Source organism: Arvicola amphibius, chromosome 12, assembly GCF_903992535.2.
Source record: "Arvicola amphibius chromosome 12, mArvAmp1.2, whole genome shotgun sequence".
In the NCBI taxonomy this organism is placed as follows: domain Eukaryota; kingdom Metazoa; phylum Chordata; class Mammalia; order Rodentia; family Cricetidae; genus Arvicola; species Arvicola amphibius.
The window spans coordinates 22,018,014-22,045,816 of record NC_052058.2 but is presented as its reverse complement, the minus strand read 5'-3'; the positions used below and the strand labels follow the sequence as shown (position 1 = coordinate 22,045,816).

The 27,803-nt window shown below is 41.6% G+C and overlaps 1 protein-coding gene across 1 annotated transcript in view; it reads left to right on the top strand.

Moving 5' to 3' along the window:
- The first annotated feature begins 1,336 nt into the window (after positions 1-1,336).
- Positions 1,337-27,803, top strand: part of Cd84 (CD84 molecule) — a 34,829-nt gene continuing 8,362 nt past the window's right edge. The window contains exons 1-4 of the mRNA XM_038349320.1: positions 1,337-1,498; positions 3,964-4,095; positions 22,228-22,566; positions 27,277-27,528. Of these exons, the coding sequence (XP_038205248.1) occupies positions 4,050-4,095; positions 22,228-22,566; positions 27,277-27,528 (637 nt within the window). The 5' untranslated portion in view covers positions 1,337-1,498; positions 3,964-4,049. The remainder of the gene's footprint in view (positions 1,499-3,963; positions 4,096-22,227; positions 22,567-27,276; positions 27,529-27,803) is intronic.

Sequence of the window (27,803 nt, the reverse complement as noted above, 5' to 3'; positions counted from 1 at the left end):
CATCGCTCTTACCTCCCCTGCTCACCGGTACTTTTTACCGTTGGTGTTCTTGACGTCAGCCTTCTGACTGGAGTGAGCTGGAGCCTCCGAGTAGTTATAGTTTGCATTTGCCTAATGGCTAAGGATATTAAACACTCCTTGAAACATTTGTTGGCCATTTATACTCCTATTGAGAACTATCTGTTCAGTTCATTTGCACACTTATTGAAAGGCATGGTATTGATTTCATTGTTTGATTTCTGAAGTACTTTTAAACATTCTAGATATTCACCCTTCACCTGGAGTGTAGATGGCAGATTTCTCTCCCTGTCTGTGGGCTACTTACCTGTCCCCCAGCTTAAAGCAACAGTAAGCAACTACTGAGGGTGGGGCAGACTCTCACCTGTGCAAGTCATGTAGGGAGCTCCAGGGCTGCGGCTTTAACATCATCGCTTAGGACGGGATTGGAATCAGCTGCTGTTAAGTCAGTCATCCACCCACTAAAAGGAAAGAGAACGCATATCACATCTGTAATAAAGAGCCCATTCTGGAATCCTGGGAACCTGTGGGAAGAGTCAGACAGTGGAGACGGTAAACTGAGATAAGTGTTAAGAAAGAAACTAACCATGCCAGAGGTGGTGCATGATGCCCAGTATAGAATATTGCTCACAGAGCATTGAGGAAAGGGGTTCCCAGAGCCTTGATGAGCCCCATTTGGAACATGGATTTTATGAGCTAGGGGAGGATTTGGTGGAACTAAATGACTTGAACTGGCATGTAAATTGGTTTTATAAAGTGCTAATCTACAATAAATAAGGAGAGACAGAGGGAGGGAGGGAGGGAAAAAGGGAGAGAGGGAACGAGGGAAGGAGGGAGGGAGGGAGGGAGGGAGGGAGGGAGGGAGGGAGGGAGGGAGGGATCTTTCCATGTCACCTGAAGACACATAAACAAGATCTGTGTTGCAGAGTTCCCTACAGAAAAAAAAAAAAATGAAGAAAAGTTGTACTGATAGAAGGCATAGGTGTTAAAAACGACACTAAAGAAAGGACTAAGCTTGTCCTGAGGGAGGACAATAATTCCAGAGTAAATTAAGTTGTGTACATCTCTCTCATACCAAAAAATATGTGCTGGGGATGGAAATTGTTTGCCTGGCCTGGAACGTTCCCAGAAGTCGGATGTAGCTGATGGAGAGATCATGGGAGTGGCTGCAGTTGCAATTCTGACCAAGAGCCTATCAGACCCAGCCAGGCACAGTGGTGGCAAGCAAACCCAACTGCTCCTCCTCCACCCCAACCTAAACTGCTGGAGCTGGCCCCACTGAGTCCACGGAGGTGAGGAAATGCATGAAAGTCCCATAGAGGTGTGCCAGGATAAGGAAACCAGACGACTGAGGAGGGAATAAATCTTCATTCTGTACTGGGCTTGCTAACACTTTACCTTAGCTGCTAACTCGTGTCAACTGATGAGTCAAATGAACTACAGTGGAGTTTTGGAGAACCCGTTCACCGTGCGTTAAGAGGTATTATTACGTGAGTTTGGCTTTTTGTTGTTGTTGGGGTTGTTTTGTCTTCGTTTTTTTTTTTTTTAAGCTAACTTCTGAGTATCTGACAAAATTAAAGAAACCTTTTTTAAAAAATCAGTAAAAACAATAGCTGTTGTGTATCAATTATTTTAAAGGTGTCATACATGGGTTGGGATAGGGGCTCCCAAAAGCTATAAGGTTGTTAAATGAAAAATCCAGAACCAATGGTGGGCTACCTCTAGGAGTTATGGCCCAGGGAGACCTTAGAGTCCTTTAAAATAATAAATACTATTGTCACTGTGTCCTAGTTAGGGTTTTTATTGCCGTGATGAAACACCATGACCAAAAGTAAATTGGGGAGGAAAGGGTTTGTTTGGCTTATGCTTCTACATTGCAGTAACTCAAACATGGCAGGAACCTAGAGGCAGGAGCTAATGCAGAGACCATGGCGTGCCGCACTAGCTTACACCCCGTGGCTTGCTCAGCCTACTTTCTTATAGAACACAGGACCACCAGCCCTGGGGTGGCCCCACCCACAAAGGGCTGGACCCTCCCCATCAATCACTAATTAAGAAAATGTCTTACAGCTGTGTCTTTTTTTTTTTTTTTTTTTTTTTTTTTTTTTTTTTTTGGTTTTTCAAGACAGGGTTTCTCTGCAGCTTTTTTTTTTTTTTTTTTTAGAGCCTGTCCTGGACCTAGCTCTTATAGACCAGACTGGCCTCGAACTCACAGAGATCCGCCTGCCTCTGCCTCCCGAGTGCTGGGATTAAAGGCGTGCGCCACCACCGCCCGGCTTACAGTTTATAGAGGCATTTTCTCAGTTCAGGTTCCCTCCTTTCAGATAAGTCTAGCCTGTGTCGAGCTGACATGAAACTAGCCAGCACACACTGTTATTGTTTGTGTGAGTGAAAATCTTTGAGAAGAACAACATCTGGGTGGTTTTCATACCATCAACAAAGATGAAGTGACCATAGCTGTGTGGATTTATCTCTGCGTCTTTTATCACATTCCACTGGTCCTCCTGTCTGGTTTTGTGTCAAGGAAATGAGAAGATATTCATAATCGTTCTGTTAAAAATTGTTTCTAAGTCACTTTGATCAGGAGTCATTACTCTGGGGTGTGTAGTTTAAGGAAGAAACAGGTCTTTCCCTCATTTTTATTTTGTAGGTATGATCGTTTTGCAAGTATGTCTGAGTATGTCTGTGTACCACATGCATGCAGTGCCTTCAGATACCAAAGACGGTGTTTGATCCCCTGAAATAGGAGTTCCAGACCCTTGTAGGTGCTGGAGATCAAACCCAGGTCCTCTGGAAGAGCAGAGAGTGCTAACCACTGAACCCTCTCTCCTCCAGCACAAGACAAGTTAGCTTGATGTTTTTCATGTTATTTGTGAGCTGTGCACTCAACTTGCTCAGCTGTCAGTTTCTCTTAGGTCACTTTTCTTGTTTCAGAGAGTGAGTGCAGTATTTCGGAGGGATTAGATTGTAGTAGAGTTATAATTTATTTCCCTCTGTGCTGAGGATACTAAACTCTATCCCTCTAACCCTACTCCGAGAGTAGGAACCCATCTTCAATAACAGTCACTACCAGGAATAGGCCCAATTATTGCTGGATATTATCTGGCATCTCTCACGTTCTTTTCCTGGATCCTGGAACCCTGTCTTGCTGCTTGGCGCTCCTCTGGGACTGGGCACTTCTTCTTGGGCTCTCTAAAGGTGAGCACCTGTCTGGACCAGCTCTGGCTTTGAATCTGGTTGACACTTCTCCATCTCTGGCTCCTTCCTACTCTGGATCTTGTTTGCCTCTGACTTCGGAGCCAGCTTTGGCTCTAACTCTGTCTTGCCATCTGGAAACGTGTGTCTGTCTTTCGGAATGCGTTTGACACACCTGCATTGTGCAGTCAGACTGGGTCTTGGTGTTGGCTCAGCCTAATTGGTCTGGTCTCACCAAGGCCTGCATGCAGTTCAGCTGTAGGGACAACTAAGCTGATTCATGAGTGGGGGAGTTAACTTACCTAGGTGACAGTGGGCCAGTGGGAGGGATAGTCTCTTGATTCAGAACACAATTAACTCTTTGGCTAATAATGCTAATTTATTCTGCTAAATTATCAGTTCCTTTCAGAAATTGCCTCCAACTCACCCTAGCCTGGAATAGATGCCTCCACTCTCAGAGGTCCTTGTATTTCTTCTTCTCGCAATACATATCACCACTTTCTGAAATTTCCTGTGTTATTATCAATCCCTCCAAAAAGGATAGAAACCCCACAAAAGGAAGGGGGTTAATTACATCTTTGGTGTTGATATGATTAACACCCATATTATGTCTGGCTCATGGTGTAGGCACATAATAAACGTTTGTTGAATAATTAGTTAACTAACAATTTATAGGCACTGTAGTCATATAGTGGAAAACACTAGTAAGAAAAGATTAAATTCTTACCCTTACTTACACTTCCTCTCAAGCTACCGGAAGCCCCAAAAGTGAAGTAAAACAGGCTGATAGCGTCTGGCGTTCATGCTTCCCTCAGAAGACTCCAGCCTGACCGGAGATGGCCCAGAAGCACATGTGGATCTGGTTCCTTTGCCTGCAGACCTGTAAGTTCTGAACATTTTTCGAATTCAACTCCTACTGTCCCATAAGATTTTAGAAATTATGTTTGGGAAGTCATTGACATGTCCCTTTGATCTATTTTCAACAGAACACCCTGGGTTTCTGTTTAAATTTTACTCAAAACATTGAACTACAGGAAGAGCTTAAGATCCAAACTGTGTCCTTTGTTTCTTTAAACCAATAAACCAATCATTTTCCACTTGATATTTCAGCTCCAACTAATGCTTCCTATTCCTGTTGCTCTCTCCTCCTCCCCATGATCATTTTGTCTGTGAGGCTTTCCAACAAACTATGTATTTGACTTAAGCTTTTCGTTTCCAGTATCATGTTGGTTTGATTTTTCTTTTGTGTTTCCACTTCTTTGTTTAATCCTCTCAGTTTAGCTGGTCTTGTCTCCACAATTTGTCTGGGACACAGTAGGCACTTTAAAAATGTTTTGTTGGCCTGGGGCAGTGGTGGCACACGCCTTTAATCCCAGCACTTGGGAGGCAGAGGCAGGCGGATCTCTGTGAGTTTGAGGCCAGCCTGGTCTACAAGAGCTAGCTCCAAGACAGGCTCTAAAGCTTCAGAGAAACCCTGTGTTGAAAAAAAAAATGTTTTGTTGGATAGCTAATTAATTAATGCTAGGCACTGGAGTCATATAACGGAAAACACTAGCAAGTGGAATAAGAACCAATGCTACTGTATATTTTCTTTTTCCCCCATTTATTGAAAAAGAAATGTTTTGTTCATATAATATGTCCTGCTTAGTTTTCCTTCTCTAAACTCCTCCCAGTTCCCGCCCACATCTCCTCCCCCCAGGTCCTCTCCTTTCTGTCTCTCATTAGAAAAGAACAGGCTTCTAGAGATAAGCATGACAAAATTAAATAGAATACGATAAAACAAAAGCCATCAATCACACTGAGGTTGGACGATACAATCCAACAGAAGGAAAAAAGACCAATTGCAGACCCAGACCCACTTACAGTGATATTTTATTTATGTTTTAATAAATAAAGCTTGCCTGAAGATCAGAGGGTAAAACTAAGCCACCAGAGGCTAGGCAGTGTCACATGCCTTTAATCCCAGGATTTGGGAGAGAGAGGCAGATGGATCTGTGTGAGTTCAAGGCCACCCTGGGCTACACAAGATCAACACAGAAACAGATCCAGGTGGTGGTGCCTCACACCTTTAATCTCAGCACTAAAGGGGAATATAAGACAGAAGGAGACAGAGGCTCAGGGCCCCTGAAGTCGACCAGCCTTGGCAGAGGTAAAACTTTTCTAGTGGTTTGGCTGTTTTGCTTTTCTGATCTTCAACTCGAACCCCAAAATCTGTTTGTGGGTTTTTATTATTCATGCTACATCAATTCTTTCATACACACCCAGGAACCTACAAAAACTGAAGCCGGGTGGTGGTGGTGGTGGTGGTGGTGGTGTATGCCTTTAATCCCAGCACTCAGGAGGCAAAGGCCAGCCTGGTCTACAAAGTGAGTTCCAGGACAGCCAGAGCTGAAACCCTGTCTCAAAAAAAAAAAAAAAAAAAAAAAAAAAAAAAAAAAAAAAAAAAAAAAAAAAACCTAAGCTTTCAGCTATAGCATATGCACAGAGGACCTGGCACAGCCCCATGGAGGTCCATGCTTCCTGCTTCAGTCTTTGTGAGTTCAAATGAGCCTTATGAGTTGCTTCAGAAAGCCTTGCTCTTCTGGTGTCCTCTGTCACCTCTGGCTCTTACACTCTTTGTGCCTCCTCTTCTGTGGGGATCCCTGAGCTCTGAGGGGGAGGGATTTGATGGAGACATCCCAGTTAGAGCTGTGTGTTGCAAGGATTCTCTCTCCACATAATGTCTGGCTGTGGGTCTCTGCTTCTGTTCCCATCTGCACAGGAGGAAGCGTCTCTGATAATGACTGAAAAAGGCTCTGATCTATAAGTGAAGCAGAATACCATTAGGGGTCATTTAAAAAAAAAGTAGTGTTTGGTTTTACCCTAGGTCTCTGGGCTATCTAGTCTCTGGGTCATACAAGCAATGTCCAGTATGGGTTCTATCTCATGGAGTGTGTTCTAGGGAAATCAGACATTGGTTAGTTATTCCCATAAGTTCTAGGGCACCATTGCCCTAGTGTATTGTTCATGCAAGACAGGTTGTAGGTCAAAGGTTTTGTGGCTGGGCCGGTGTTTACTTTCTCTTTTGGTAGCCTACAGAGTACTCTCCCATACCAGAGACACTAAAATACAGGGATAAAGACTCCATGTAGACACCAGCTGGACTTCCCCATGTTCAATAAATGAGTTCTGTTGGTGTTACCCTATAAAATGGGTCATCACTATCACTTTGTGGAGAACAACCCCTGTCTTAGCAACAGCCTGGGTCATTTGGGATTTCCATGAGACCACCGCCCCCTTGCCCAATAACTCAACTAAATGAAACCCAGTCCTGATACTGGAAGCCTCATTCAGTGACAAGAGATAGCCAATTGGGACTCTGTCGCCCCACTAGTTAGGAGACTTCATTAGGATCGCCTTCATATATTTTAGAAAGTTTCCACTGCAGTGGGTTTCCATATACTCCCTCAAAGGCCACTCAACTCCAGCTGTCTCTCCCACATCCACTCCCCTAACCCTATCCCCTCTCCCCCTTCCACCTGATCCTCCTCTCCTGTTTCTCCCCGAGTCCACACATTAAATCTATTCTATTTTCCCCTCCCAGAGAGATTCATGCAATCCCTCTTTTACCTTCCCCTATACCTAACCGCTCTGGGTCTATAGATTGTAGGTTGGTAATCATTTACATATAAGTGAATTCACATATAAGTGAATGTGTTATCATATTTATCTTCCTGAGTCTGGGTTACCTCACTCAGAAAGGTTTTTTTCTAGTTCCATCCATTTGCCTACAAATTTCATGATGTCAATTTTTTTAAAAGCTGAGGAACACTCCATTGTAAAAATGTACCTCAATTTCTTTACTCATTCTTCTATTAAGGGACATATAGGTGGCTTTTAGTTTTTGGCTATCATGAACAGAACAGCAATAAACATAGTTGAGCAAGTGTCCCTGTAGTAATATGAAGCATGTTTTGGGTATACGACCAAGAGAGGTATAAATGGATCTTGAGGTAGATAGATTCCCAACTTTCTAAGGAACTGCCATATCAATTTCCATAATGACTGTACAAGTTTGCACTACCACCAGCAATAGATGAGTGTTCCCCTTATTCCATATCCTCTCCAACATGAGCTGTCACTTGTGTTTTGATCTTAGCCATTCTTACAGGTGTAAGATGGAATCTCAACATAGTTTTGATTTGCATTTCCCTGATGGCTAAGGATTTTGAACAATTCTTTTAAGTGTGTCTCAGCCATTTGAGTTTCCTCTAAAGAGAATTCTCTGTTTAGGTCTGTACCCCATTTTTTAAACTGGATTGTTTGGTTTTTTGATATCTAGTTTCTTTATATATTTTAGATATTAGTTCTCTATCCGATGGTAAGTTCCTAGAAATCTTTTCCCATTCTGTAGACTGCTGCTTTGTCTGAATGGCGATGTCCTTTGCCTTACAAAAACTTCAATTTCATGAAGTCCCGTTTCTTCATTGTTAGTCTTATTGCCTACATTATCTATGTTCCATTCAAGAAGTCTTCTCCTGTGCCAGTGAGTACAAGACTATCCCTCACTTTCTCTTCAATCAGTTCATTGTAACTGATTTTTAGGTTAAGGTCTTTGATCCGCTGGACTTGAGTTTTGTACAGGGTGATAAGTATGGATCTATTTGCATTCTTCTACATGCAGACATCCAGTTAGACCAGTACCATTTGTTGAAGATGCTTTCTTTTTTCATTGTATAATTCTGGCTTCTTTGCTTCTTTATCAAAATTCATAGTCCATGGGTCTGTGAATTTATGTATGAATCTTCAATTCAATTCCATTAATCAAAGTGGGTTTTTTTTTTTGCCAACACAATGATGTTTTTATTACTATTGCTTTGTAGTATTACTTGATATCAGGAATGGTGAGACCTCCCAAAGTTCTTTTATTTTTCAGGAATATTTTAATTATCCTGGTTTTTCTTTCCATATGAAGTTAAGAATTGTCCTTTCAAGATCTGTGAAGATTTGCACTGAAATTTTCATTGGGATTGCATTGAATCTGTAGATTGTTTTTTTAGGATAGTAATTTCATTATGTTAATCCTACTGATCCATGAGCATGGTAGATCTTTCTATCTTCTGATATCTTCGTTTATTTTTTCTTCAATATCTTACAGTTTTTATCATGTAAGTTTTTCACTTGCTTGGTAGAGTTAACCCGAGAAGATATTTCCTATTATTTGAGGCTATAGTGAAAGGTGTTGTTTCCCTGATTTTTATAGTAGGGCTACTGATTTTTGTGAGTTAATTCTGTATCCAGCTACTTTGTTGAAAATGTTTATCAACTGTAGGAGTTCCCCAGCAGAATTTCTAGGGTCAGTTATGTATGCTATCATATTATCTGCAAATAAAGATACTTTTATTTCTTCCTTTCCTATTTGTATACCCTTGATCTCCTTCCATTGTCTTATTGCTCTGGCTAAGACTTCAAGCACTAATATTGAATAGATACAGAGAAAGTGGATAAACTTGTCTTGTTCCTGATTTTAGTGGAATTGCTGTATCTCTCCATTTAATTTTATGCTGCCCACAGGCTTACTGTAAATTGATTTTATTATGTTTAGATATGTCCCTTATATCTCTACTCTCTCCAGGACCCTTATCATGAAGGGGTGTTGTATTTTGCCAAAGGCCTATTCTTCATCTAATGAGATGATCGTGTCTTTTTTTTTCTTTCAGTTTGTTTATGTGGTGGATTACATTTATTGGTTTTGTATACTGAGTTATCCTTACACTTCCGGGATGAAGCGACTTGATCATGATGTGTTCTTGAGTTCAGTTTGCAAGTATTTTATTAAGTATTTTTGTGTCTATGTTCACAAGAGGAAATGGTCTGTAATTTTTTTTCTTTTGGGGATCTTTGTGTGGTTTGGGTATCAGGGTAACTGTGGCCTCATAAAATGAGTTAGGCAATGTTTTTTCCATTTCTATTTTGTGAAATAATTTATGAAGTGTTGGTATTGACTCCTCTTTGAAAATATGGTATATTTCTAGCCTGGGGATTTCTTTGGTTGGAAGACTTTCAATGACTGCTTCTATTTCACTGTTTATAGATCTGTTTGAATTGCTTATCTGATCTTGATTTAACTTTGGTAAGTGGTACCTATTGAGAAAATTGCCCGTTTCTTTTAAATTTTCTAATTTAATGAAGTACAAGTTTTTTAAGAATTTACTTTTGAATCTCTAAATTTCCTAGGTATCTTTTATTATGCTCCTCCTTTTTATTTCTAATTTTGTTAATTTGGATAGTCTAGCTCTGCCTTTTAGCTTGAATAAATGCTTGCCTATCTTGTTGATTTGGGTCAAAGAACTAACTCTTTGTTTCATTGAATTTTTTTGGTACTTTTTTTGTTTCTATTTTATTGATTTCTGCCCTGAGTTTGATTATTTCTTGTGTCTACTCTTCTTGCCTGTGATTACTTCTTTTTGTTCTAACACTTTCAGGTGTGCTGTTAAGTTGCTACTGTGAGATCTCTCCAGGTGTTTGGTTTTTAATGTAGGCACTTAGTGCTATGAACTTCTGTCTTAGAGCCACTCCCATGGTGTCCCATAAGTTTGGGTATGTTGTGCAGGCACTTTCATTGAAATTTGGAAAGTCTTTATTAATTTCTGTCTTGGTCTGTTTTTCATTCAGTAGAGAGTTGTTCAGTTTCCATGAGTTTGTAAGCTTTCTGTTGTTGCTGTTGTTTTTGATAGCTGACTTTAATCTGTGATCTGATAGGATGCAGGAAGTTATTTTTATCTGAGTATGAGGTCAGTTTTGGAGAAGGTTTCATGAGGTGCAGAGAAGAAGGCATAATCTTTTGCATTTGGGTGAAATGTTTTGTAAATGTCTGTTAAGTACATCTAGTTTATAAAGTCTGTTTGTGACAGCATTTCTCTGATTAGTTTTTTGTCTGGATGACCCATCTATTAGTGAGAGTTAGGTATTGAGGTCTCCCACTATCAGTGTGGGAGGATCAATATGTGATTAAAGCTGTAGTAGTGTTTCTTTTACAAACCTGGGTACCCTTATGTTTGGGCATAGATGTTAACAATTGCAATGTCCTCTTGGTGTCCTTCCCTTCTCTTTTGATTAGCTTTAGTTTGAAGTCTATTTTTTCAGATACCAAAATGGCTGCACCAGCTTGTTTCTTAGGTCCATCTGCTTTGAATATCTTTTTCCATTCCTTTACTCTGAGATAACGTCTATCTTTGATGTTGAGGTGTGTTTTTTGGGGTGCAACAGAAGGATGGATCCTGTTTTAACATCCATTCCGTTAGTCTGTGTCTTTTTATTGGGGAATTGAGATCGCTGATATTGAGAGATGTCAATGACAAATGATTGTTGATTCCTACTATTTTGGTGGTGATGGTGTGTGTGTGTGTGTGTGTGTGTGTGTGTGTGTGTGTGTGTGCGTGTGCTTGTCTGAATGTAGTAAGTACTTGAAAATAATAGCCAAGTGTGGTGGCGTATACCTCTAATCTTGGCATTTGGGAGACAGAGGCAGGGAGTTCCAGACCATTCTGGTCTACATAGTGAGTTCCAGGTCAGTCCTCTATACATAGTGAGATCCTATCTCAAAAACATGTATATGTTAGCTGATTCTGGTGCTGTGTTTCACATTTGTGTTTCATGCTTTATTAAGGAGGGTCCTGGTTCTGTTGTACAGAGATCCTGGGCAGGACGTAGTTGTTTGTGGGATGGTCTACGGAAGCTAAACAGCAAACAGTAGCAGTTGGAGCCTGAGTACAGGCTATTGGGATAGTAAAAAGGAAACCAGGGATGAGATACTCATTTTGTCAGGCGTGCTCCAAACAGGGAGTGAGGCCTTGTTTTCAAAAAAGTCAAACATATGGATCACCCTAAGTGTACCTAGAGTTATTCACAGATACTTCAAAAGGATACAATATGCGCTAGATTCCTCCTGCTGCTACCCTCGGTGGAGTGCTGGGCATGGAGACCAACACGGCTTTTCTGCCCCTCCCCCAGCAACTGGAGAAGGGAAACAGCCAAGAAGCAAAGGAGAACTACATATAGAAATCTGCATTCTTCTCTGACATCACAGGATAAGGAAGTTGGAGACAGTGAGCTCATGACTACTTTGTGCTGGAAAAGTCTTCTCCAAAGCAAGACTTACAGTCTTGTGCTCTGACTCAACTTCTCATGGTTTTGTGAACTCTGTGACTGATTATCCATGTGTCCTAGAGCCACTTAGCATCCAGGGACAGAAGACAGAATAGTCTGCCACTCGCTCCTTGTTCATTCTCTCTATTAAGTCTTTCCTATCTTAGTTTATTTTCCATCCTCCTCCCATTTTTGCATCTATTCATTCAACCTTTCCCCTTTGATTTTTCTCCTATCTCCCATCAATAAAAGCAAAGATTAACCATGTATGAAACGATCACTATATGCCTGACATAATTCTAAGTTCTCTACGATATTACTTCGTTCAATCCCACGATACTCCATAAGATGGATTGTACTTACTAATAAGCCCATTTTCAGATGAAAGTGTTGATACAGAGATACTTAGAAGTCAAAAAGTGAGGAATTTTGTTTTAATCAAAGTTTAAGTGTTTGCTAAGAGGAGCAACACTAGTAAAGCAATGGATGATCATGTTCCCCCCACCTCTGTTTGAGATTTTGTGTTTTATTTCGAGTTTTAAAGTATTGATTCAGAATAACCTAAGTCTTAATAAAAATGACATAAAATAAAAATGTCTAGAAAAATAGTATACTGCTGTAGAGGGTTGTAGGCTGCTTTTTAAAAACACAACTGTGACCTAAGAATTTCTATAATTATGGGGAGAGTGACATGGGATTTCTGTTGGCCTGCCCTTTTCTTCCTCATTGCTCTCAACCTCTCTTGGCTTATTTTGGCCAATGTAACTGACTCTTATTTGAGTGTTGTATACTTGAGCTATGTCTGTCTGTCCTCCCAGGTCTCAAATATGGAGGGACCTTCTAGCCACATTGCTAACTCTGGGATGGAGATCCAAAAAGGATAGTTTAATTCCTGCCTCACCCCCCAAACAAGAACAAGAAATGTTTATTTAAAGGGCCATGAGGAAACAAAGGGTAGGAGTGATTGTTAAGCAATATTTCAACCGTTCCTAGTTCCTCTCTAACATACCCTCTGCCTCGCCCTGATGTCCCAACCTTTTTCTTTCCTTTAGAGAAGTATAAAGTATTTAGTCCCTTCAACAATGTTATTTGTTTTAGAGATATGAATGAGTGTTTGCTGTGTGTGTGTGTGTGGTATATGCCCATGTACACACAGGTGTGTATGTATGCACCTGCATGAGGAGGTCAGAGGTCAACATACAGTCTTTTTTCAATGCTCTCACCCTTATTTTTTTAATTAAGGTTCAATTTCTCTAATTGAACCTGGAGGTCACTGATTCAGCGAGGTTGGATGGCCAATGAGTTTCCAGGAATCTGCCCATCTCTTCCTCACCCCACCCCCCATCACCATGGTGCTAGAGTTACAGATGTGTGCTGGAGATCTGAATTCAGGTCCTCATGCTTACAAAGCAATTGCTTGACAGGCTGAGTCATCCCTCCAGTCTCTTATTTGTTTTGTATTTAAGAAACAGTGCAGTGGTCGGGATATACCAGCCCACAGATATTAGCTTATTTAGCTCTCATAACGCTTTTTTATTAATTTACTTCTCTTACAACCCCACTGCAGTTCCCCTCTCCTCTCCTCCCACTCTTTCCTCTCCTCCCATCCCCCTTCAACCCACTCCTCCTTCCTCCGCATTTGCCCAGAAAGGGGCAGGCCTCCCATGAGCATCAACAAAAGCATCTTGCGACAATTTTATGAGGTCAGTGTTATTTCCAGTGAAAGCTGAGGAAACTGAGGCATGAAGGACTGATGGCTAGTATCCTGTAACACCAGTAGTCACAGCCGGGTAGTCTCAGTCTTAAAGGCAGGTCAACAATGACTTACAAAGGGGCAGGCCAAGAATGTACCTCAAGGCAAGATTTCCTGGGGGGTCTCTAAATCCCTCTCCATTGGTACAGAAACTGGAGATCATCTAGCCCTCAAAGTGACTCAAAGTGACAGTTCTTCTTAGTTTCATTCATCACCTAGGATCCTGAGGCTTAGCTAGTTCAGTACATTCTTGGATGTCTAGCTAGTCAGCAATGAAGGGAGCAGGCAAAAGCACCTTGGCCTGAGTACTGCCATTTTTACTTCAGACTCCATTTTACCTGTAGGGTAACATGTAGGCTAGGCAAGCCCTAGGAGAGCTGCTAACTTTTCGATGGCTGACCAACCTCTTCCTTAGACAACAGAGTAGTCTGCTATGCCCCTTAGTTCTCTCAAAACATTATGGCTATTCCTAACAACAGAAAGAAAAAAAATGAATCTGGTTGGTTGGACTGAAAAACTCCCAGTTTGTGTCAGTGGAGCACACAAGGAAAGTCCCCAATCTTTCATCTGATTGTGAAAATCATGTCTGTAACTTGGCAACAAACGTTTGTGAATTTTGTTCTTATAAACCCTGTTCTGGTTCTGTTCAGGGCTGCCAGAAGCAACCAGGTTCCCGAGTCTCTGTTCTGAAGCCCTGATTGATCAGTGACCCGCTTAGGTGGTGTCTTATTATTAAAATCTTTAGAACCCATAAGTGTTGTTTCTCTCCTTCCTTGTGGATCACAATGGACTGCACATAACAAGCAATAGAGTCTGGCGTGGATTATGCTTCTTGATTTGCAGTTTGGGGCACTGTTGCCATGTTGTGAGTCCCCATTCTGTAGATTCCTGTGGATTTTCTTTTCAAACAGAGCAGATATTCCAGTAGAAGGAAGCTACAATTTGCTGACTGTCGCGTCGCATTAATCAGTTTGAACTCTGACCAAGACCCAGAGACCAGTGAAGAGTTCTGTTTGGCCCTCATTTTTAGTTTTGCTGTTGGATTTTTCTCTCTTGTTGTTTATTTGTTTTATTTCATATTTCTATTGCTAAATAGAGAGTGATTTACTCACAGCAAGAAAGGGTATTCGTGTTTATTCTCCACCCCCACCCCCAAGAAATACTTTAAAAGCCATCCACTGATTATAGGAGAAACATTCAGTGATGAAAAGACTCTTTACTCAAGTAGGTTGTGTTCAGGGAAATGGGGGTGATGGTAAATTAATACACATATTTGAGACTTTAAGTAGTGTTGTCTGGCTCAAAAAGAAAACACAAAGAGTGGGCGGCTATAACATTGGTGCTCGAGTTTCAGAACACAGTCCACCAGTGAAGCTGTGTGAGGGGAATTATGAGTGCTTGTGAGAAAACTTCAAGAAAACAGAACAGGAGTCTTGTGGCCACTGTCCTCCAAAGCACAGAACTGTTCTTGGAAAGTGCTCTTGTGCCCCTTCTACGTGCAGCAAACGGGAGTAGATTTGGTTCAAATGACCATTACACTTACTGTGGCTACTCAGCCAAGCACAGCTTGTCCTTGTGATTGTATACAGCTTGAACCTTATGAACTTTGCCTACAGGATGACCTTGCTTAAAGACTAAAACATTATCTGAGGCTCTAATGTTGGCTATTGTATGAGACTTTAGTCTGCCTCTTTTTTAGGCTCCATTCTCCAGGTCCCAATGCTTTCGGAGTGGTGACAGTCAGGAAAGCTCTCTGTGATGGGAGGGTGTTAGAAGCAAGAGCTACATAAGAGAAAGCGTGCGGGAGGGTCTGGCGTGAAAGGGAACGGAGCAGACATGTGCACCAAGGTGAAGCACTCCTGGCCTGTACGGCTGTCAGGGAGAGAGAAAGGATGGCAGGTGAATGACTGAGGTCTGATCTGGCAGGATCCAGATGATGGTGAAGTCCATGAAAGGAGACTAAGTGGTTTCACAAGCCCAGAGGTCATGGTGTCTGCTCTTCATAGAACCTAAGAAGCGCCGCAATGGATTTCCCTCTGTCCAGTTAAAGACAGTCTAGCTCATCCAGTTCTCAACCCCAGATGGTTTTCTGACTCTTTTTCTGTTTCCTTATTCTTTTTCAAATGTCTTTTCCCACCATTCCTGTTGTCTCCTTCCAGTGGCAGCTTTGGGCAGCTACTTATTCATGGAATGTGTGTTTGTAAAGTCCACCCATAGGCACAGAAGACATCATCCAGTTAAACACAGGTCACTGGCTAATCCGTGGCCTAATCTGTCCCTCTGGGAGAAGTACTCCAGCTAAAGAAAGAGAGGCAAGCTGCCTTTCACAGAGAGTCTGCCCACAGTGCTCCATCCGTGCTGGTGTTGTCCATGATCTCTACTCTAGATTCCCTCTTCTCAGAGCTACCTAAAGGGTCACCACAGACTTTTCCCATGTGTTGTAGTACGAATATGAAATATCTGAAACCCCATATGTTAAAGGTTTAGTTTTAATCTGCTGGGTTTGGAGAAGTGGTCATGTTACAAGGGTTCTAACTTCACCAGTGGGTCAATACTTTGATATATTCAAAACCTGATGATGGTAGTGGGAAGTGAGAGGAACTAGGAGACAGGGTCTAATGAAGAAACATTGATTACTGGAAGTTATCCCCTAGAAAGGGAGACCTTGCTTCCCGACTTATCTGTTCCTTCTCTGATTACTGGGAACCATGAGGAGGAAAGCTAGCCTCTAGCATGCTCCGTGCCCTGATATTCTACCTTGCCTCAGCTTATAGCAGCAGAGCTAAGTAGCTATGAACTAAAACCTATGAACTGTGAGTCAAAACAAATCTGTCCTCCTTTGATTCATGTTGCAGCTTCTGTCACAATGGAATTTGAACACACATCATTCAAACCTCAGAAGTGTAGCCTCTTCTAGCCCTTGTCTCTTCTTTGGAAGCATAGTCTGCCTCTCACTCTTCCCATTTGTGGTAGGTCTGTTCTACGGGAGTTTGAAACAGACTGTTCAGCTATGATGTAGCTGTAGGACACCTCTTGACTTGGATCCCAAGGTTTCCGCAACCATTTGATCTGCTTCATCAACCTCTTGCCAGCTTATAAGACCACGTCTCAAACTTTTTCCACCAAAATAATTGAAACTACCATATATATGTACCACCTACACATTGTGCTAAGTGCTATTTCATACATTATCTAATAGTTACCCACATCTAGAAATGAAGAGATAAGGGTTTTAATAATTTTTTCATAATTATACTGATAGGTGCAAATATATCTGAATTTAAGACACGTATCCATCATTGTCAGATTTCCTAGCCAGCTGGACCCTGATCTCCTTCTTCTTAGCAGCTGGTCTCACCTTCCACAGGACTGAAGAGGTGATGCCATCAGAATGATTTTCTTTCACTTTATGTTTTTCGACACTGTTTACTATGCTGTAAGCACCTTCTGTGTGCTGTGATAACAGTGTCCTATGAAACAGACGTTATCCCAGTCCATCCTGTAGTCTACTTAATGAAAGGGGTCATCAAGTGAGTACAAACCCACCCAACTCAAACCCGCATCCCTTCCACCTCCCCCAGCAGGATAATCTGGCTTCCCATTGGATTGTTTCACATGCTTTCCATTCTCAAACACCATCAATACACTTCTGTCTTAGGGTTTTTATTACTGTGAAAAGACATCATGATCATGGCAACTCATATAAATAAAAGGTTTAACTGGAGTAGCTTGCTTACAGTTTCAGAGGTTCAGTCCATTATCATCACAGTGGGGAGCATGGCAGAGTGGAGGCAGATGTGGTGCGGGAGCTGAGAGTGCTACATCTTGCAGGCACAGGAAGTCGACTGACTCACTGGGCGGTATTTCAAACATAGGAAACCTCAAGGCCCACCCCTACAGTGACACACTTCCTCCAGGAAAGCCACACTTCCAAATAGTGCCACTCCCTTTGGGGGCCATTTTCTTTCAAACCACCACATCTTCAAAGACATAAAATTTAAGAGATGTTTTCAACTTCCATCCTACTTGAACATTCTAAATCATTGTATCACAGACAATACCTTTTTGATCATCTTGAGGCTATAGTAGCTTCTCTGTTGATAAGTAGCCACCTGATCTACTTGTTTGCTTTGTTGTTGTTTTTGATAATTCTTCTGTTACTGTGGCCACTTCTCACAAACTCAGCTCCGGACCTAAGCCTTACAGTTCCTGACTTTTATCTTTCTATATCACTGACCTCAATACTTGGTTTCTCGTTGATTCCTGACATTTCTCAGGGGTCCAGCTACCATGGCAAAATAAAGTATAAAGAAAAAGAGATGGAGAGAGCATCTTTTCCTCTCCTAAAAGACACTGGAGGCATATATAATACTTTACTTATATTTTATATTTGATTGGCCTGAACTCGGTGCCATGATGACACTTCACTAGCAGAGAGCAGGATAATGTAGTCTATTCTTGTGGTCATCTGCCCTTTTAACCATCAAGGGTTCTGTCACTGTGATGAAGGAGAGAACAAATATTGGAAAATAGCTAGCTGGTGCAATGAGTCTTTTCCTGTCCTTCCAGCCAGCTCTCAAATAATGACACAGAGACTTTTTTATTAATTATGCGTTTGGCCTATAGCTTAGACTTGTTCCTAAGTAGTTTTTATAACTTAAACTAATCTATTTATTTTAATCTATGTTCTATTACATAGTGTTACCTGTATTCCATCTTGCACTTCCTGTTTTCTCTTTGTGTCTCTTGGCATCTCCTGCATGCCTAGATCCTCTTCCTCTTTCTTTTACTCCCCCAAAATCTCACCTATACCTCCTGCCTAGCTATAGGCTGTTCACATTTTTACTACATCAATCATAGAAATATATCTTTACACAGCGTGCAAATAGCCACAACACACAGGTTCTGTTGCCACTGTCTTCCATCCATCAATACCTCTAGAATACTTTCTCCTATCATCCTTCCTTCCATCTGCTTACTTAGGTGGTCCAATCTCATCCCAGAGTCAATGATTCCAACACTGGCCTTGTCTTTTTCGTTTGACATCTTTCCTGCATTTCTGTTTTCTACATTTAGTTTTTTGCTGACACAAACCAGAAGCTACAAACAAACAGCAAAACAAGTGAATTGTACGAGGTGCCTATTTTGTCATTGCCCTTCCTTGCACTATCTCTCAAACTCAGCCCTTCCTTCCCATTCCTATTATAACTCCCTCGGTTCATGCCCAGATGGCTACATTAGCCTCTTAAAGTTCTCTCTGGTTTCTCTACAGCATATCTGTTTCCTCTATTGCCAAAGCTTCTCATTCTTTATATACATCATTACTATTTTAAGTTGCCCCCAACACGTTATTTTAATCTTATCCTCAAAAACTTTATTAGATCTCTCTACCTATTAAATAAACTCAAATTAAAGATTTTCCCATATCCCAGACTAATTTGTTTCCAGTACTCTCTCTCTCCCTCCCTCCCCCATCATGAAAATCTAGACTCAATTAGCATCAAAATTTGTGAACTTAAATTTAGAACCCAAAGACCTGAGGCTCCTTTACTTCCCACTACCTAGAGAATTCTGCTCTTTCCAATATGTTTTTCTAACAGCCATAGTTCAAAGTATTCTTTCTCTTTTTGAGATTTGACTAAAATTACCATTGATGGATGTCATTCATTCACCTGACATTTCCCACTTCATACTGCAAAGGAAAATTATATACATGTGTATTATTACCCCGACTTGGTATTAATTCCCCTGAGGCTCAAACTTAGGGCCTCACATATGACATGCAAATCTCAGCCCCCTTTCAAGACAATTTTGTGCCACAAGTGCTCTCCAAAATTGGATTTGCCGAGATTCCTTTTGTTAATAATATAATATTCGAGTCTCTGCAGCATGTAGAAAAATAAATATTGGAGTTGATTGGCAGAAAGATTCTTTCTTTAAAAACTGAAGTATTTTAAAGGCAGATTGAGATCCACCAAGTAGAGCACTTGAAAGCATCCAGTTGGGCTTTACTTGAATTATCCCATAAATCTGCTTTAAAGCAGGGGGAGTCCAATAAGTCCTCAGCATCACTGAGTTGTCACAGGGAAGGGCCATGCAATCTTTAAAATTCAACACCAGGAATAGTTCACATTAGTTTCACTCTGGCAGTTAACAAAGCGCTTCTGCTCACATTACACCGTTTGCTGCTCACTGGGGAAATGGGGGCCAATGTTACGCTATTATAGACTACAAAAAGTTTTGTAACTTTATTGAGTTTGCCCAGTTTGGAAGTAGATGCCCAGTCTGGAGCCTGTCTCTTGTGTTTTTCAGTTACATGCTATCGTCTCTCCCGGAGCAGTTGTGTGCCTTTGAAAGCAGCAGAAAACTCATTTCACACCTATTCAAACTCTTTGCTTTTTCTCAGTGAGCTCAAGGTTCTTGCAACAATATCAGCAGTGCAAAAAGCTGCAGTGTTTCCCCTGCAGTATCACCTACGCATCGCCCTTTCTGCTCGATTGCTCTTTGATAGCCCACCATCATTTCCTGAATGACTTTGCTGTGGGGAGTGGAGCGGAGCTGAACACCGACACCACATCCAGACGCTTGTGGTGGCACAACTGCTTTACCACCAAGAAGTTCTCAGCCTTAGCAAATGGCCTCCACATTTCCAGAAGATATTGATAGAGTTGTTGGGGTCCAGCTTTGACGGGTTCATATATTCAAGGGTAGGGGGCGTGTGGATCAGAAATGTCAGATGGAAAAAACAGAAATACAAAAGAAATATAAGATCCACAATAGAGTCTGGAGGGCAACCCAGTGAATACTGAATTCCCCATGTTTATTTTTCATATGCTTTATATATTCCAATCCAAAGAGGGGATGGGGGAAAAGGCAAAAGACTACTTTACCATGATACAAAGACAAACAGAGTAATTACCTCTTCAATACCTGAGACATCAAGCATCTATATCCCGAGTTAAGTATTCTGTTGTTTAGGCAAGACATGCAGCGACCACACCATATGCCAAGCATCCTGTAGGCAGCCACACCCTGGGTCAAACCTCCTTGTCATGAAGGAGCAAGAATATAACTGAACTCTCTGACCTTTGGTCAAGGTGGAACAGATCCACATCCATAGGCTCTGACATGGAACATAGCCAGAATTAGATATCACGTATCTGGTTCATCTCATGCCTAACTTAAACCAGAAGAGGAGAACTACAGCTCATCCATAGGACCTCAATTCAAAAAAGCCTTGAAACATGTAAGCAATCTGAGACAGGGGTTGGCTATGGCATTTGCAGGATCCAGTGTAAAGAGAAAATTTGGGGCTCTCTGTTTGAAATGTGTTAAGCATTTGGAAGTCACACAGCACCAGAAAACAAGTTCAGAATCCTTTAAGCTTGGCATGCTACACCTGAGACACAAGCTAAGATATTCCAGGTGCCTTCTGTGAACCCTACCAGCCCAGTGGGATAATTTACCTGGTGACAATTGATGTTTTAGATTTCTGCAAAGTGTGGCTGCTACAGACTACATTAGCCTAACTTTATGTTCTCTTCCTGTCATTCGTTCCATTTGGCACCCATCATGTTTCCTCTTATATTCTGTGGGTTCCTTGGGGCTATAGCAGTATCCTATTATCCCTGTGCTCCTAATAGCATGGATGGGTAGTTAGCACTTACTAAATGTTGGTAGGTAAGTGTCCCCACTTTCCTCCTGTCCCACCCTTACTTGCTGTAGTGTTCTGAAACATGTTGACTTGGCTTACCCATCCCAACTAAGTTACCAGTATTTCTTCCTTAGGGCAAACCTTCCACTGACCCAAAAGGAAAGAGGTTCATCTTAGCAGTCCTAGGCTCCTGCAGTAGCTACTGAACTGAAGGGCAAAAGTGGCCATAGTGAGAGCCCCCACCATGCTGAGAAATCCTTTCATTTTAGTGACTTGCGTTCACAACAGACCCTCTGTATACCAAGCCCTGTGTCAGCTTTAGGGTAAACCTGAATCCATTTGTGTGAGAAACATGAATTGACCTTTGAGGTTTGCACATAACTAGTTCACATCAAAACAGCCCAGCTAGTTGTTCATGATTCGTGATTGGTCAGTTCCCATGGCATAGACATTATCACATACTTCCCAGCCAACCTCAGACATTCCTGATCATTAAAGAATCCACAGTAACGGATCTGCTGTATTAAAACATGTTACTACTGCTTTATAATAGATGCATAAATTCTGGAGACTAGGAGACATTCAAGGGAAAAAGGTCAGAAACCTTCATTAAATTCAAGATATCAAGTGTGTCCCTTTCCTGATCCTTCTACCCAGTAGTAGAAGAGTTGGGGACAGTTCCTGGAGTATGTGGGTCACTGCTTTGTTTGTTTGCTTTTTGTTTTTTACTGTGGTCTTCAAAAATGTGTTACATTTTTTTCTTTTATCCTTGGAAGATAAAGGCAAAGAGTTCTTCCAGGTTCTGACAAAATTATTCCCTAAGTTGATGGTTTGGGGGGTATCTTTTCTGTTCACTTCTATCTTCCCAACCTACATAGAGCATATGATCCACAATACCTGTTTAACTACTTAACAGAGTGAAGTATTAAAATTCACTCTTGTGTTGGATAGACAGACTCTCTGGAAGCAGCTTACCAAATAGGCTAAGTTCATTTCTTCATTCATCCATTTATGAATGAACACATGTATTCATTCAGGCACAGTTTTGTTTCAGACAACATTGCAAATATTTAATTAAATTTTGCTTGTCCTAGTATATTAGACATACCTAGAGTAAGTCGGGCAGTGGTGTACACCTTTAATCCCAGCACTTGGGAGGCAGAGACATGTGGATCTCTCTGAGATCAAGGCCAGCCTGGGCTACATAGCTAGTTCAAGGACAGTCAGGACTCTACACACACACACACACAGAGAGAGAGAGAGAGAGAGAGAGAGAGAGAGAGAGAGAGAGAGAGAGAGAGAGTCTCAAAAAAACAAAACAAAAAAGAAGAAGAAAAATATACCTAGAATGAAAGAAGACATCATCAAGACACAGGATGACCAAGTGTCTGAGTAAGTTCCTCAGTGATACTCAAGACAGAGAAGGAACACAAAGAGGTTCAACAGTCTGATGGTTACTGTTTCCTATTTATATCCTCAGGGTCTGAAGCAGCAGGAAGAGATGCAGATTCGCTCCTGATGTATGGGATTCTTGGGGAGTCGGTTACTTTCCCCTTAAATATTCAAGAGCCACAGAAAGTTAAGAACATTGCCTGGACTTTTAAATCATCTGTTGCTTTTGTCAAACGACGTCTCCAAGGAGAATCACCTGAAGTTACTGTGACCCAGGCGGTTTATGAAGGACGAATAGATGTCATAAAACAGAGCTATGACCTAACCATTAAAGGCCTGAGAACGGAAGATGCAGGAACTTACATAGCTGACATAAATATAGAGAATTCCCCCACCACCACAAAACACTACCATCTTCATATTTACCGTAAGTTATGGGAGGACAAAGGACGAATTTTACTTTTGCTTTGGAGATTTCTGAACTAAAGAACATCCATATTTCTGAGAATGGTTCCCTAACTCTTTCCATACTCACAATCGTATAAGCATGTCAGCACTTCCAAAGGTCTAACTTTAGTGCTAGACGGCACAGACTTTAGCTATCTTGGTTTTTTTTTTTTTTTTTTTTTGGTTTTTCAAGACAGGGTTTCCCTGTAGTTTCTAGAGCCTGTCCTGGAACTAGCTCTTGTAGACCAGGCTGGCCTCGAACTCAGAGATCCGCCTGCCTCTGCCTCCCGAGTGCTGGGATTAAAGGCGTGCGCCACCACCGCCCGGCTCAGCTATCTTGTTTTTCCAGCAGAATTTGTCCTTGGATCTTCGTTTTCCTTTCTTATAAAATGCCAACAATCATATTATTTAATTTGCAAGAGTTATTATGACAATCTAGTAAGATGCCATCTGCAAAGTGGTCTTTTAAAAGCTTCTTGTTTCAAAATAATTGCAGAATGCACGGGAAAGTGCAAAGAACCACAAAAGGAGGTGCTGTGTGTCCTTCCCTTCCCCCGTTCTGTTCCTCTAGATCCAACCCTCAGTCTCATCTCCTGTGCTACGGCAGACCCTCTGGGGTGACCTCTCTCCCCTGTCTCCCCCGATTCCAAGGAGATGCAGTAAGCAGATGCTGGTTGAGCACTCTCCTCCTGTATGTGTTAATACTTACAGAACTGCAGCTCGGTGTGCAAGCACTAAACAGGAAATTGATTTGAGTGTGGTCTGCAGAGCTTACTTAGGAGGCTCCAGCTGTACCTGCACTTAGTCAGGAATGGAATCCCTTGTAGTCCTATAGAATTTAATCATATGTGTGGATATCACAATCAAGGCAGTTAATTAAGTGTAGCATCCCAAGATTGCCTTGTCTCAGCTCAGGAGGGTGGAGAACTGTCAGCCCTGACTCTGGTTTTCTCTACCGAGCAGCTTGTGCAGATAGCATCTCTGTTGCTACTGAGAAAGTGAAATGAGACTGTGGTTTTCACCACTATGGCTACACCAATACCCACCACACACACGCACGCTTACACGCGCGCACGCGAGCACACACACACAAACACACACAGTCTCTCTGAAAATAGGTAAATATGGTCTTTTTCATGGGCTTCAGCTATGTTGGAATAGTCAAGGCCTGCTGTAGTAGGGTTGCTGGGCTGCAGTGGAGTCAGATTGCCCTGCCTGTTATTGACTGTGTTTTCATGCTGGTGTCTAGGTATCTGGGAGAGGAATGATTAGAAGTCTAGGTGCTGATCTGGGGACTTGTCTTCGTTGAATGGGTGTTTTGCTCCTTAGCTTCTGTTTCCTTTCTGAATTTTCAGAGAGTGTGATGGATTTGTGTTGTCTGGTAGAACATTTTTTTGGACCTGTAGCTGTGGCTACTTAAGGTTTCAGGTAAAATGTGTTTCTGGGTATTGGGAACTGACACTTAGGACCCAGGATAGGATAGGGATCTGAAGGGGTTCACAGGAAAGAGGAAGGGAGATTGTTCAACCAGCACCTGCTTATTTCATCTCCTTGGAATCGGGGGAGACAGGAGAGAGGGGTCACCCCAGAGGGTGTGCTATAGCACTGGGGATATGACTGGGGGGTTGAATAGGAGGGGAGGTCTGTGAACTCCACAGAGATGTGGGTGGGCGGGAGGTTAGAAGGAAGGCTGCGGCAGGTGTTCTGTTGCAGAGTTGGCGATGAGACTGGGGCATTGGGTTTGGAGGAGAAGGGGTGCTGGTGAAGGTCTTCAGTTGCCTTACCTGTTTCCCTGGCCTGCTCAACTGGTGTGTTTGCAGGGAATGCCTGCTGGTGTTTTCTGGAACTCCTGTTAGGGGCTGGGATAGTGGAATGAATTGGGGAAAGGAAGGTTGGAGGAGAAGATAGAAGTCCTCAAAGAAAAAAATTAATAAATCCCTTAAAGAAATCCATGAAAACACAAACAGTGGGGAAAAAAAACAAATAAAACTGTTCAAGACCTGAAAATAGAAATAGGATCAATAAAGAAAACCCAAACTGGGGAATTCTGGAAATGAAAAATTTAGGAATTTGAACAAGAACTACAGAGGCAAATTTCACCAACAAAATATGAGAAATGGAAGGGAAAAATACCAGGCACTGAAGATATAATAGAGAAAATGAATACACCAGTCAAAGAAAATGTTAAACTGAAAACGTCCCTGACAGAGAAAGGGTATTGGTGACTGTGGGCTCACACTTGAGAAAGAGGGACACCGAAGGCTTCTGTGACAAGCCCTACCCCCACCCACATCCAAAAAAATGTAACAGCCTAGACAGGGAACCATTGGAGAGAGCACTAAAAACTGTGATAAGGCTGCTGAAGTGTGTAACTCTCCACAACTGACGGCTTCTGGTGGGTGTGTGGGTGGAGAAGGACTCAGTTTTCTTTAAATGGCTAGCTATTGGAAGTTTGACCGTGGGCAACACAAGTTGGACTTTGCTTCTTCTCCTCCTCCTCTTCCTCTTCCTCCTCCTCCTCCTCTTCCTCTTCCTCTTCCTCCTCCTCTTCCTCCTCCTCCTCTTCCTCTTCCTCTTCCTCTTCCTCCTCCTCCTCCTCCTCCTCCTCCTCCTCTTCATTCTCCTCTTCCCTCTCTTTCTCTTTTTTTTTAAGGGGGACACAAGGGGGGGCAGACCTAAGAGGACTGGAAAGTGAGTGTGATTGTGGTGCATGATGTGAAATTCCCAAATAATCAATGAAAATATTATGTTGGAAAAAGTACAGGGAATTTGGGACATTAAGAATGGTAGGAATACAGGAAGGAAAAGACTCTCAGCTCAAAGGCCCAGAAAATATTTTCAACAAAATCATAGAAGAAAATTTTCTTGACCTAAAGAAGGACGTGCCTATAAAAGTACAAGAAGCTTACAGAACACCAAAGAGATTGGACCAGAAAAAAAGTCTCTTCAGCACTTTAAAAACATTAAATGTACAGAACAAAGAAAGAATATAAGAGCCTTAAGGGTAAAAGACCAAAGTAGCACATAAAGGCAGACCTGCTAAAATCATACCAAGCTTCTCAGTTGACACGCTAAAAGCCAGAAGGTCCTAGACAGATGTGGTGTAGACTCTAAAAGCCGTTGATGCCATCCCAGACTACTATAACCAGCAAAAGTTTTAATCACCATAATGGATAAAATAAGATAGTCCATGATCAAGCCAAATTTAAGCAATATCTATCTACAAATCCAGCCCTACAGAAGATGCTAGAAGGAAAACTCCAACCTAAGGAGGTAAACTACACCCATAAAAACACAAGGAATAAATAATCTTAGAGCAGCAAAATCAAACGGGAAGCACACATGCACACACGCACATTCACACACACACACACACACACACACACACACACACACCACTACTACCAACAGCAACAACAAAACTGACAGGAATCAACAATCACTGACACTTCTCAATATCAGTGGTCTCAATTACCCAATAAAAAGACACAGACTAACAGAATGAATATGAAAACAGGATCCATCCTTCTGCTACATCCAAGAAACACACCTCAACATCAAAAATAAGCATTACATCAGATTAAAGGGTTGGAAAAAGGTATTCAAAGCAGATGAACCTAAGAAACAAGCTGGTGTAGCCATTTTAGTATCTGAAAAAAATAGACTCCAAATTAAAACTAATCAAAAGAGATAGGGAAGGACACTACATACTCATCAAAGGAAAAATCCACCAAGAGGACATTGCAATTGTTAACATCTATGCCCAAACATAAGGGTACCCTTATGTTTGTAAAAGAAACACTACTACAGGTTAAATCACATATTGACCCTCACACATTGATAGTGGGAGACCTCAATACCTAACTCTCACTAATAGATGGGTCATCCAGACAAAAAATGTAATGGCTACAAACATGATATGCTTTTAAGTTTCATCTGCTTTAGTAACCTTTTGTCCATTGTTTTCTCAAGTGTGGCATATCAATGACAAAAAGAATAAATCAAACCCAAAGTTACAACATTTCCAAATTTTTGTGGTTTAAGAACTCCCTCTACTCCTCCTAGTTCCTCTCTACCACCCCTCCCTTCCTTTCTTAGAATGTATCATATGAGAAAAGAAGCTATTTTCAAATAAAAGGAAAAGTGAAAAGATAGGGGTGTGTGTATGTGTGTGTGTGTGTGTGTGTGTGTGTGTGTGTGTGTGTATAGCAACAAATAATGAAAAATAGGCCATGAACTTGAAAAAGGAGGGGTGTATGTTAAGGTTTGGAGGGAGGAAAGGGAAGAAGGAATGGTGTAATTACACCACAATCTCAAAAAGCAAAGAAAAAAGTTCTTGTTAAATGCTTAATGGGAGTGACATAAAAATAAATAACTATAGGAAAAACGTTTTTTAAAACCTTCTGTGGCTGATTTTGAGATCTACAGGGTTGAAAGGATATGCTTGTCGGTATGTCCTTACAGAGCATGGATACAATGTGTGTAACTCACCACCAGTACACAGACTACAATAAAATACCAAAAATAATTTAAAAACAATTTTAGTATAATTTATTTGTTGTCATAACTTAATTTTAATGCTGTGATTAACATCTATCATACAAATTCCTGAAAAGTTAACAGTTGATTCGCAGAAGGTTATAGATGTTGGTTTCAGCTCACTATAGGCTAGTATATTTTCTCCTCACAGGTCGGCTTGGAAAACCAAAAATTACACAGAGTTTAATAACAGTTGTCAACAATTCTTGTAATGTCACACTGACCTGCTCTGTGGAGGAAGAAGAAAAGAATGTAACTTACAGTTGGAGTCCCTTGGGAGAGAGAAGCAACGTCCTTCAAATCTTCCAGTCCCCTGAGGATCAAAAACTGAATTACACATGTACCGTCCAGAACCCTGTCAGCAACAGTTCCAGCTCTGTCACTGCCCAGCAACTCTGCACAGGTAACCAGCTCCGTCCATCTCTTCTGGAAAGCCTCAGAAATCACTCTGAAGAGCTTCAAGGCTTAACCTTTGGCTAATCGTCACATGCATGTGCCTCCTCCGTGCTGACACTAGCCCGGGTGTATCTTCACCCAAGTAGCCTACTGGGAGAAAGACCAAAGCCTTCTAGGGAGTGCTAAGCATTCCCAGGTGTTTTAAGGAGCCCCTGGTTGACTCTGATTCAGACTGTAAATTGAAGAGCTTTGGCACTCTCTGAAGGGCATCCCATTTTGACA